Raw genomic sequence first — 12931 nt, 5'->3', positions numbered from 1 at the left:
CGGGAGTTCAGAGACAGAGAGCCCAGAAAGCGGCGGGAGTTCAGAGACAGAGAGAGCCCATAAAGCAGCGGGAGTTCAGAGACAGAGAGCCCAGAAAGCGGCGGGAGTTCAGAGACAGAGGGAGAGCCCATAAAGCGGCGGGAGTTCAGAGACAGAGGGAGAGCCCATAAAGCAGCGGGAGTTCAGAGACAGAGAGCCCATAAAGCAGCGGGAGTTCAGAGGGACACAGGATAAAAGAGCACGAGGAGAGCGGCAGTGAGCCAGTGAAAGAGCGGGAGGGGACACATCGAGAGCGGCGGGGTGCCAGTGGGAGCAAAGATAATATAAGGCGGGAACCGGAAGTACGACCCGCGGACTTCTGGGAAGGATTTTCTCCTAGCCAATAAATTCTGGTGGAGAGGATACCCGATACACTACACGTGTAGTGTCTCCCACCCGCCCTCCTCCTCTAACCTAATAATAAGACCCATTGGGGTGAGCAGGTAAGTGCTATATTATATTATTATTTTTTATTTGTTTTATATTTGTTTACCAGAACTTGGTTGAAATTAAGTGGGATGGCAGGGAAGGTAGTGTAATGTTCCTCCTGCAAAATGTTTGAGGTGAGGGATGCCGTTAGTGTCCCTGCTGATTTTACCTGCAGGAAGTGCAGCCAGCTCCAGCTCCTACAAGACCGAGTTATGGTACTGGAGCTGGAATTGGATGAACTTCGGATCATTCGGGAGGCAGAGGTGGTCATAGACAGGAGCTTCAGGGAAGTAGTTACACCAAAGGCTGGAGATAGATGGGTAACTGTAAGAGGGACTGGGAAGAAGCAGTCAGTGCAGGGACCCCCTGCGGTCGTTCCCCTGAGTAACAAGTATACCGTTTTGGATACTTGTGGGGGGGGGGGGGGGGGGGGGGAACTTACCAGGGGTAAGCCATGGGGTACGGGACTCTAGCACGGAGTCTGTCCCTGTTGCTCAGAAGGGAAGGGGGAGAGGAGCAGAGCATTAGTAATTGGGGACTCAATAGTCAGGGGCACAGATAGGAGATTTTGTGGGAGCGAGAGAGACTCACGTTTGGTATGTTGCCTCCCAGGTGCAAGGGTAAGTGATGTCTCGGATCGTGTTTTTCGGGTCCTTAAGGGGGAAGGGGAGCAGCCCCAAGTCGTAGTCCACATTGGCACTAACGACATAGGTAGGAAAGGGGACAAGGATGTCAGGCAGGCCTTTAGGGAGCTAGGATGGAAGCTCAGAGTGAGAACAAACAGAGTTGTTATCTCTGGGTTGTTGCCCGTGCCACGTGATAGTGAGACGAGGAATAGGGAGAGAGAGCAATTAAACACGTGGCTACAGGGATGGTGCAGGCGGGAGGGATTCAGATTTCTGGATAACTGGGGCTCTTTCTGGGGAAGGTGGGACCTCTATAGACAGGATGGTCTACATCTGAACCTAAGGGGCACCAATATCCTGGGGGGGAGATTTGTTAGTACTCTTTGGGGGGGTTTAAACTAATTCAGCAGGGGCATGGGAACCTGGATTGTAGTTTTGGGGTACGGGAGATTGAGAGTAGAGAGGTCAGGAGCACAGATTTGACTTCGCAGGAGGGCGCCAGTGTTCAGGTCGGTGGTTTGAAGTGTGTCTATTTCAATGCCAGGAGTATACGAAATAAGGTAGGGGAACTGGCAGCATGGGTTGGTACCTGGGACTTCGATGTTGTGGCCATTTCAGAGACATGGATAGAGCAGGGACAGGAATGGTTGTTGCAGGTTCCGGGGTTTAGGTGTTTTAGTAAGGTCAGAGAAGGGGGCAAAAGAGGGGGAGGTGTGGCGCTGCTAGTCAAGGACAGTATTACGGTGGCAGAAAGGATGCAAGATGGGGACTCTTCTTCCGAGGTAGTATGGGCTGAGGTTAGAAACAGGAAAGGAGAGGTCACACTGCTGGGAGTTTTCTATAGGCCACCTAATAGTTCTAGGGATGTAGAGGAAAGGATGGCGAAGATGATTCTGGAAGAGAGCGAAAGTAACAGGGTAGTTGTTATGGGAGACTTTAACTTTCCTAATATTGACTGGAAAAGATATAGTTCGAGTACATTGGATGGGTCGTTCTTTGTACAATGTGTGCAGGAGGGTTTTCTGACACAATATGTTGACAGGCCAACAAGAGGTGAGGCCACTTTGGATTTGGTTTTGGGTAATGAACCAGGCCAGGTGTTAGATCTGGAGGTAGGTGAACACTTTGGAGACAGTGACCACAATTCGGTGACCTTTACATTAGTGATGGAAAGGGCTAAGTATACCCCGCAGGGCAAGAGTTATAGCTGGGGGAAGGGCAATTATGATGCCATTAGACATGACTTAGGATGTGTAGGTTGGAGAAATAGGCTGCAAGGGTTGGGCACACTGGATATGTGGAGCTTGTTCAAGGAACAGCTATTGCGTGTTCTTGATCAGTACGTACCAGTCAGACAGGGAGGAAAGGGTAGAGCGAGGGAACCTTGGTTTACTAAAGAAGTGGAATCTCTTGTTAAGAGGGAAAAGGAGGCCTATGTGAAGATGAGGCGTGAAGTTTCAGTTGGGGCGCTTGATAGTTACAGGGAAGCGAGGAAGGATCTAAAGAGAGAGCTAAGACGAGCAAGGAGGGGACATGAGAAGTCTTTGGCAGGTAGGATCAAGGAAAACCCAAAAGCTTTCTATAGGTATGTCAGGAATAAAAGACTGACTAGGGTAAGAGTAGGGCCAGTCAAGGACAGTGGTGGGAAGTTGTGTGTGGAGGCTGAGGAGATAAGCGAGATACTAAATGAATACTTTTCGTCAGTATTCACTCAGGAAAAAGATAATATTGTGGAGGAGAATGCTGAGATCCAGGCTATTAGAATAGATGGCATTGAGGTGCGTAGGGAAGAAGTGTTGGCAATTCTGGACAAGGTGAAAATAGATAAGTCCCCGGGGCCTGATGGGGTTTATTATAGGATTCTCTGGGAAGCCAGGGAAGAGATTGCTGAGCCTTTGGCTTTGATTTTTAGATCATCATTGGCTACAGGAATAGTGCCAGAGGACTGGAGGATAGCAAATGTGGTCCCTTTGTTCAAGAAGGGGAGTAGAGATAACCCCGGTAACTATAGGCCGGTGAGCCTAACGTCTGTGGTGGGTAAAGTCTTGGAGAGGATTATAAAGATACGATTTATAATCATCTAGATAGGAATAATATGATTAGGGACAGTCAGCATGGTTTTGTGAAGGGTAGGTCATGCCTCACAAACCTTATCGAGTTCTTTGAGAAGGTGACTGAACAGGTGGACGAGGGTAGAGCAGTTGATGTGGTGTATATGGATTTCAGTAAAGCGTTTGATAAGGTTCCCCACGGTTGGCTATTGCAGAAAATACGGAGGCTGGGGATTGAGGGTGATTTAGAGATGTGGATCAGAAATTGGCTAGTTGAAAGAAGACAGAGAGTGGTGGTTGATGGGAAATGTTCAGAATGGAGTTCAGTTACGAGTGGCGTACCACAAGGATCTGTTCTGGGGCTGTTGCTGTTTGTCATTTTTATAAATGACCTATAGGAGGGCGCAGAAGGATGGGTGAGTAAATTTACAGACGACACTAAAGTCAGTGGAGTTGTAGACAGTGCGGAAGGATGTTGCAGGTTAGAGGGACATAGATAAGCTGCAGAGCTGGGCTGAGAGGTGGCAAATGGAGTTTAATGTGGAGAAGTGTGAGGTGATTCACTTTGGAAAGAATAACAGGAATGAGGAATATTTGGCTAATGGTAAAATTCTTGGTAGTGTGGATGAGCAGAGGGATCTCGGTGTCCATGTACATAGATCCCTGAAAGTTGTCACCCAGGTTGATAGGGTTGTGAAGAAGGCCAATGGTGTGATGGCCTTTATTGGTAGAGGGATTGAGTTCCGGAGCCATGAGGTCATGTTGCAGCTGTACAAAACTCTAGTACGGCCACATTTGGAGTATTGCGTACAGTTCTGGTCGCCTCATTATAGGAAGGACGTGGAAGCTTTGGAACGGGTGCAGAGGAGATTTACCAGGATGTTGCCTGGCATGGAGGGAAAATCTTATGAGGAAAGGCTGATGGACTTGAGGTTGTTTTCGTTAAAGAGAAGAAGGTTAAGAGGTGACCTAATAGAGGCATACAAAATGATCAGAGGGTTAGATAGGGTGGACAGTGAGAGCCTTCTCCCGCGGATGGAGGTGGCTAGCACGAGGGGACATAGCCTTAAATTGAGGGGTAATAGATATAGGACAGAGGTCAGAGGTGGGTTTTTTACGCAAAGAGTGGTGAGGCCGTGGAATGCCCTACCTGCAACAGTAGTGAACTCGCCAACATTGAGGGCATTTAAAAGTTTATTGGATAAGCATATGGATGATAAGGGCATAGTGTAGGTTAGATGGCCTTTAGTTTTTTTTTCCATGTCGGTGCAACATCGAGGGCCGAAGGGCCTGTACTGCGCTGTATCGTTCTATGTTCTATGTACAGTTGCAGCATAACCTTAAACTCAAACAATTTGGGAAGAGTAAATGAACAAGGGATTGTACTCTGATCCTCACACTCCACTGAAACTTGATGTTAGACAGGCTCATGGACATTTGCTGAACATCTGTCAGAATGCAGAACCAGTAAGGTTCTGTACCAGTAAGTCAGTTTAGGTCATTAGGTCAGCCTAATTTGAAGGTGTACCTGCGAAAGAGACCCGAGGAGTTTGAGTGAAGGCAAGCATCCAGCAGAGGGCAGCAGAGCAGTGCAGTTAAACAGCTGCAATAAGGAACATGTTGTCAAGCTGCACCGTAATGCACATTATAATAGAGTGGGAAGGGGACCCCTATTAGGGGATGGTGCTGTCAAGGTGGCCTGTATCTGGACTTCTGAAATCTGCTCTTTGCACGCTGTTGATGCTTCCCTTTAGCTCTTCCCACAATGCTCTTCCAGGCATCGTGTCAACACAGATTTTTAAACATTTCTTTGAGATCTGTCATTGTCCATTTTTTTCTCTCCTGCGCATTTCACTTCTGCCATTTAGCTATCCCCTGTCCTCCATCAAGGGGGTCAAGTTAGCTAAACGGCTGATTCGTGATGTAGAGCGAGGCCAACAGTGCAGGTTCAATTCACGTACTGGCTGAGGTTATTCATGAATTACCCATTTTAAATTCTCAAACCTGCCCCTTGCCCGAGGTGTGGCACCCCTCAGGTTAAATCACCACCAGTCATCTCTCAGAAGAGGAGAACAGCCTATGGCTCTCTGGGACAGTGGTGGCATTCATATTCTCCATCAAGCACTTCACAGGTCATTTGTCTCTTTTCTTGTGTTTTTCTTATCTTGTTCTTTCACTCAGTCTGTTCTTTTAAAAATTATGTTGAATGTAAGTTTGCGGACGAGACAAAGATTGGTGGAGTTGCGGATAGTGAAGAGGATTGTCAGAGGATACAGCAGGATATAGATCGGGTGGATACTTGGGTGCAGAAAGGGCAGATGCAGTTTAATTCAAGCTGTTCTTCGTAATATCAAGGACAGATCTGGGAACATGGGTGACTGCTTTTTTCTCAACACGTTGAACGCATCAAGTGATTTGTTTTGTTGCCCATACACAGCTAATTACTTACTTAAAATTCAATAGCAATATTGTAATACACAAATAACGGCAGCAATTAGCTTTAAAACGTTATAAAATACAGCAATTTCTAGCTACCAAAAAACAACTAGATTCCCCTACAGTCAGTCACATATGACGCACGTACAAAAGTGGTTTCTCAAAACACAAAAGCTGGGTCTTTCAGAATACAGACAATAGTTTATACAGCTTACCATATCGAACGCCTGCTCCTGGATTGAGTAGATCTGATAACAGCTGTCCCGCTAAACCCTCGTCATCATCCTCATCATCATCATCCTGGTCCTCCCACATGTCATTAACTTCATCTGAACACAAGGCAGAAAAAACAATCACAAACCTTTGCATTAAACAGTGAAGAGGTGCGTGCTGTAAACCACTGGAAAGAGCCCAGGATGCACGTATTGCACACCATGGGAAAAAGCATGCTACAAGGTCATTGATGAAGCAGCTGAATATGGTTGGGCCTCGGACACTACCCTGAGGAACTCCTGCAGAGATGTTATGGGACTAAGATGATTGACCGCCAACAGCCACAACCATCTTCCATTGTGCCAGGTATGACTACAGCAAGAGAGTCTTCCCCCTGATTACTAATTACTCCAGTTTTATTATGGCTCTTTGATGCCACATTCAGTTAAATGTTGCCTTAATGTCAAGGGCAGTGACTCTCATCTCTGGTGTTCAGCTCTTTTGTTTGAATCAAAGCTGGAATAAGATCAGGGTAGCGTTTTCCATTTGTGCCTCAAGCATCGCTGTTCTGATTCCTGTCTTAGTAAGTTTGTTGTTTAGGGTTTGAATCCAGTGATCCATTCCCAGAAGTGATTTCATTAAGACTATCCAATCTTGGCTTGAACACGGCGCCAGAAAGTTGGCTGTGTTGAAAGAGCAGGGTTGATCCCATTGTAACTGGTTCCTTTTATTTCTCTGGTCCAGGCTCCCTTACCCAAGGAAACACTAAGACATTTTTGCAGTGCTTAGATTGATTAGGATGATTAGCTAGCCCAATAGGGCAATGAGTGAGGCTTACTTCCACAGTGAATAAAGCTTAAAGATCTGTGCTGTTGAACTCAATTCACTATTAAATCAAATGGAAGCTAACCAAAAATTTAACATTAATCCCCGCCCCCACGTCCTCTCATCTGGATTGTGGGCAGGAGTGTTGTTGTGTATGTGCAGAATACATATCAGCAGAGAAACAAAGGCACCTCTACAAAGGAAGGCCCATTTTAGGGTGGGGACAGCCTATACAAGAGTCCCTCTGCTGAAAGAATTCCTGTGTGCTACAGCTCTGCCAGGGCCTGAATCTTTCAGGTGGCATCCTTGGTGTGCTGCCGATTGGAATCTGACAGATCTGTTACTTTGTGAAATGGGCCCACTCAAACCTTTCCTTCGAACCACTTATTCAACTCACTTGAGACACACAATAGCACAAGCAAGCACCTACATACTGCATAGAGGGTTCCAGTTCTGATCTGCGGGGCAGCAAATAAAATGACAAGACACCAATTGTTGGCCAAGGATACTGGGAACTAACCTTCGCTCATGATTCGCCAATCTCCACATCAACACAAATGGCAGTGCAGGTTCAGTTGTACAATACTCATGGTTTGATAAGTGGACACATTAAGCAAGACAGTTAAGATGGATTGGTCATCATTTCCGAACAGAAGTAGGTGATTCCCTAACTGTCCAAACATATTATAACAGCTGCAACATAAACCTGGGGCGAAATTCTCCGACCCCCAGCAGGGTCGGAGAATCGCCTGGGGCCGCCGAAAATCCCGCCCCCGCCGTGGCAGAGAATCTCCGCCACCCGGGAAGTGGCGGTGGCGGGAATCTCGCCACTCCGATTGGAGAGGCCCCTGCGGTGATTCTCCGGCCCGGATGTGCCGAAGTCCCGCCGCTAGGAGGCTTCTCCCGCCGCCGAGGTTTGAACCACCTCTGGAACGGCGGGATCAGCGGCGCGAGCGGGCCCCGGGGGGGGGGGGGGGCGGGGGGGCGATCGAACCGCGGGGGGGTGCCTGGCCCGCGATCGGGGCCCCCCGCTCAGACTCCGGGCCAGCTGCCGCTGACGTCACTGCCGGCGCATGTGCCGACCGGCGAAAGCCTTTCGGCCAGCCCCGCTGCCGGGGGCGCCGGTTTTTAGCGCCAGTCTTCTGGTGCAAACCGCTCCGACGCGGGGCTGGCCCCCAAAGGTGGGGAGAATTCTCCACCTTTGGGGAGGCCCGACCCCTGAGTGGTTGGCGTTACTCCCCTACGCCGGCACCCTCCGTCACGCCGGGTAGGGGAGAATGCCGCCCCTGAACATAATTCAATTTAAAGGAACGTGACAGAGCCCGAGTGAGAGGTGGGATATCCAGCCCCCGCTCTCTGACAAATTGCACTTGTTGTGCCAAGAATATCAGCACTGTGACTCCCACTCATGGGAAACTGAAATCTTTTGATTTACCAAGGGGATTAGAGGAACAGAGGAATGCATAGAAAGTGTCCACAAAGAAGATACCTTTCAGAATGCACCAGACATGACCTCTGAACATATGTTGATGGCTGTCTGAAGTTACCTGCATCCCTGATGACTAAAATATTGAAATAGGTTGAGATACCTTTTAGCAAAACATTTTTAGGATGTGGAAATTTTTGGCCAATCCTGCATATATTGGATACCTAATTACTCTCAAGGTAGTGGTAGTGCTGAAATATAATGGAATATCTTGCTGCACCATTTCAGGTAATAATCAGCCTGACTGCTGTAGTAATATATAGGTCAAACCAATTAAGGACAGCAGATTTTCTTCCCAATCAGTTTCATGATCACCATTACTGAGACAAAATTTTTATATCAGATTTATTTAATTAACTGAATGTAAATTCCCCCAGCAGTCTCGGATTATTAACCCAGTAACATGGTTAAAGGATGGTCACGACTGGGAGTTAAATATCCAAAGGTATCAAACTATTCAGAGGGACAAAGTGGATGGTAAGGGAGGTGATGTAGCTCTGTCATTTAAGGATAACATCTGGGCAGTAGTAAGGGATGACATTGGTGCTAGGGAGGATAAGGTTGAATCCATTTGGATGGAAATCACTCAGAGAATCATAGAATTTACAGTGCAGAAGGAGGCCATTCAGCCCATTGAGTCTGCACCGGCCCTTGCAAAGAGCACCCTACTTAAGCCCAACACCTCCACCCTATCCCCGTTACCCAATAACACCACCTAACCTTTTTGGACACTCAGGGCAATTTAGAGTAGCCAATCCACCTAACCTGCACATCTTTGGATTGTGGAAGTAAACTGAAGCACCCGGAGGAAACCCACGCAAACACAGGGAGAACGTGCAGACTCCGCACAGACAGTGACCCAAGCCGGGAATCGAACCTGGGACCCTGGAGCTGTGAAGCAACTGTGCTAACTATTATACTACTTTGCAGCCCCTAGGGAATAGTAAGGCAAAAAAGTCACAGGTAGGAGTAGTCTATAGGCCACCAAACAGTAACATTACAGTGGGGCAGGCAATTAACAAAGAAATAACTAATACATGTAATCTCTATAACTAAGAAATAACTAATACATGTAATACATGTAATACAAAGGGGTAGCAGGGTAGCATGGTGGTTAGCATAAATGCTTCACAGCTCCAGGGTCCCAGGTTCGATTCCCGGCTGGGTCACTGTCTGTGTGGAGTCTGCACGTCCTCCCACTGTGTGCGTGGGTTTCCTCCGGGTGCTCCGGTTTCCTCCCACAGTCCAAAGATGTGCAGGTTAGGTGGATTGGCCATGCTAAATTGCCCGTAGTGTCCTAATAAAAGTAAGGTTAAGGGGGGGGTTGTTGGGTTACGGGTATAGGGTGGATACGTGGGTTTGAGTAGGGTGATCATGGCTCGGCACAACATTGAGGGCCGAAGGGCCTGTTCTGTGCTGTACTGTTCTATGTTCTATGTAGAGCAGTTATCATGGACGATTTTAATTTACATGTCAATTGGTTTAAGCAGGTCGGCCAAGGCAGCCTCGAGGAGGAGCTTATAGAATGTATCCACGATAGTTTCCTGGAACAGTATGTAATGGAACCTACGATGGAACTAGCGGTCCTCGATCTGGTCCTGTGTACTGAGACAGGATTGGTTAATGATTTCATAGTTAGAGATCCTCTCAGAAGGAGCGATCATATGGTGGAATTTAAAATACAGATGGAGGGTGAAAAGGTAAAATCAAACACTACTGTTTTGTGCTTAAACAAAGGAGATTACAATAGGATGAGAGAAGAGCTGGCTCAGGTAGACTGGGAGCAAAGACTTTATGGTGGAACAGTTGAGGAACAGTGGAGAACCTTCCAAGCGATTTTTCACAGTGCTCAGCAAACGTTTATACCTACAAAAAGGAAGGACGGTAGAAAGAGGGAAAATCGACCGTGGATATCTAAGGAAATAAGGGAGAGTATCAAATTGAAAGAAAAAGCTTACAAAGAGGCAAAGAATAGTGGGAGACAAGAGGATTGGGAAATCTTTAGGGGGCAACAGAAAGCTACTAAAAAAGCTTTAAAGAAGAGTAAGATAAGATTATGAGAGTAAACTTGCTCAGAATATAAAGACCAGGTTAAAGTCCAACAGGTTTGTTTCAAACACGAGCTTTCGGAGCACTGCTCCTTCCTCAGGTGAAGGAGCAGTGCTGCGAAAGCTCATGTTTGAAGCAAACCTATTGGACTTTAACCTGGTGTTGTAAGACTTCTTACTGTGCTCACCCCAGTCCAACGCCGGCATCTCCACATCAGAATATAAAAACAGATAGTAAAAGTTTCTACAAATATATAAAACAAAAAAAGAGTGGCGAAGGTAAATATTGGTCCTTTAGAGGATGAGAAGGGAGATTTAATAATGGGAGATGAGGAAATGGCTGAGGAACTGAACTGGTTTTTTGGGTTGGTCTTCACAGAGGAAGACACAAATAACATGCCAGTGACTGATGGAAATGAGGCTATGACAGGTGAGGACCTTGAGATGATTATTATCACTAAGGAGGTAGTGATGGGCAAGCTAATGGGGCTAAAGGTAGACAAGTCTCCTGACCCTGATGGAATGCATCCGAATGCTAAAGAGATGGCATGGGAAATTGCAAATGCACGAGTGATAATTTACCAAAATTCACTAGACTCTGGGGTGGTCCCAGCAGATTGCAAATTAGTAAACTGACACCACTGTTTAAAAAAGGAGGTAGGCAAAAAGCCAGTTAGCTTAACTTCGGTAGTAGGGAAGATGCTGGAATCTATCATCAAGGAAGAAATAGCGAGGCACCTGGATGGAAATTGTCCCATTGGACAGACGCAGCATGGGTTCATAAAGGGCAGGTCATGCCTAACTAATTTAGCGGAATTTTTTGAGGACATTACCAGTGCAGTAGACAACGCACAATGTGGTGTATCTTGATTTCCAGAAAGCTTTTGACAAGGTTCCACACAAAAGATTGCCCCATAAGATAAAGATGCATGGCATTAAGGGTAAAGTAGTAGCATGGATAGAGGATTGGTTAATTAATAGAAAGCAAAGAGTGGGGATTAATGGGTGTTTCTCTGGTTTGCAATCAGTGTCCCTCAGGGATCAGTGTTGGGCCCACAATTGTTCACAATTCACATAGATGAGTTGGAGTTGGGGACTAAATGCAATGGGTCCAAGTTTGCAGACGACATTAAGATGAGTGGTAAAGCAAAAAGTGCAAAGGATACTGGAAGTCTGCAGAGTGATTTGGATAGTTTAAGTGAATGGGCTAAGGTCTGGCAGATGGAATACAATGTTGACAAATGTGAGGTTATCCATTTTGGTAGGAATAACAGCAAAAGGGATTATTATTGAAATGATAAAATAGTAAAACATGCCGCTGTGCAGAGAGACCTGAGACAAGAGTTGCAAAAGGTTGGTTTACAGGTGCAATAGGTGATTAAGAAGGCAAATGGAGTTTTGTCCTTCATTGCTCGAGGGATGGAATTTAAGACTAGGGAGGTTATGCTGCAATTGTGTACGGTATTAGTGAGGCCACATCTGGAGTATTGTGTTCAGTTTTGGTCTCCATACCTGAGAAAGGACGTACTGGCACTGGAGGGTGTGCAGAGGAGATTCACTAGGTTAATCCCAGAGCTGAAGGGGTTGGATTACACGGAGAGGTTGAGTAGACTGGGACTGTAGTCGTTGAAATTTTGAAGGATGTGGGTAGGATCTTATAGAAACATATAAAATTATGAAGGGAATAGATAGGATAGATGCGGGCAGGTTGTTTCCACTGGCGGTTGCTTGCAGAACTAGAGAGCATAGCCTCAAAATAAGGGGGGGTAGATTTAGGTCTGAGTTCAGGAGGAACTTCTTCACCCAAAGGTTTGTGAATCTATGGAATTCCCTGCCCTGTGAAGCAGTTGAGGCTCCTTCACTAAATGTTTTCAAGATACTCCTGGTTCTAGTTCTTATGTTTATACCACCATGCTAGAATACCTGTCAGTGGGTGGATCCTCTGTGTGAAGCTGAACCGCCAGTTAGCTGAGCCTAAGTCATTCTACATGTAAAAAGACTAACTGTGCAGCAGTTGCAGAGGACCTGCCAATTCATATCTGGAGTGCTTGTGTCGATCATTATGAACCTCACACCTAGATGTTGTTTTCTTCCCATCTGAACCCATAACACTGTTACGAGTGAGTGTGAGACATTATTACATGTCTCAGCCACATCTCTCAATGCTTCACATGTAATGAACTATACTAGTGTGTTTACTGTTACGTAGATATATGTGGCAACCACTTTTCACACAGCAAGATGCCCTAAAAAGGGCTAAGATAGGTGACAAGTTAGTCTGTTTTTTTCGAGGGTGGAATATCACTTCTTTTCCACAAGTGTCAAGGGATCATTAACACTTGTCTGGACAGTGCCTTAGCTTAAAATCTCACCGAAGGATATCACCTCCAACACTGCACCACTCTGCACTACATGAGAGCACTTGTGCAGGAAATGTGTCCAAGTGCAGTTACTGACTGAAGGGTAAAAGGGTCATTGCTTTAGCCATTTTGATGTAATTTTAATTTTAAATTTCAATTTTAAAATGGATTTCAAAATAACACTTCAAGCATAACCTTAGATTACAAAAACACAAATGCTTGCAATAATGAAAGCATGGATTTGAAACATCTACAGTCTAGCTAGAAGCAAATGAAACAATTCAATGAAAGTCACAATAAATTAACATGAATAAAATAAATGAATCTGCCATTGTTCAAAATGTGAATAAGTATAGCAGTAAGCCGAAAACAGATCTGATTAAAAGTGAAAGTCACATTCCAACACATAGAAAGCACC

General features: G+C 46.0%; 1 protein-coding gene across 3 annotated transcripts in view; it reads right to left on the bottom strand.

The window, feature by feature from the left end:
- ipo9 (importin 9) overlaps positions 1-12931 on the bottom strand; it is a 210315-nt gene that overhangs the window by 24598 nt on the left and 172786 nt on the right. For all 3 annotated transcript variants that reach the window (XR_005463359.1, XM_038819399.1, XM_038819400.1), the window contains one exon: positions 5797-5910. Coding sequence is in view for 2 of the 3 variants with exons in the window: in XM_038819399.1 (XP_038675327.1) it covers positions 5797-5910 (114 nt within the window). In the remaining variant the exon portion in view is untranslated. The remainder of the gene's footprint in view (positions 1-5796; positions 5911-12931) is intronic.

Source organism: Scyliorhinus canicula, chromosome 15 (genome assembly GCF_902713615.1).
Source record: "Scyliorhinus canicula chromosome 15, sScyCan1.1, whole genome shotgun sequence".
NCBI lineage: Eukaryota > Metazoa > Chordata > Chondrichthyes > Carcharhiniformes > Scyliorhinidae > Scyliorhinus > Scyliorhinus canicula.
This window is presented reverse-complemented; position numbering and strand designations above follow the sequence as displayed.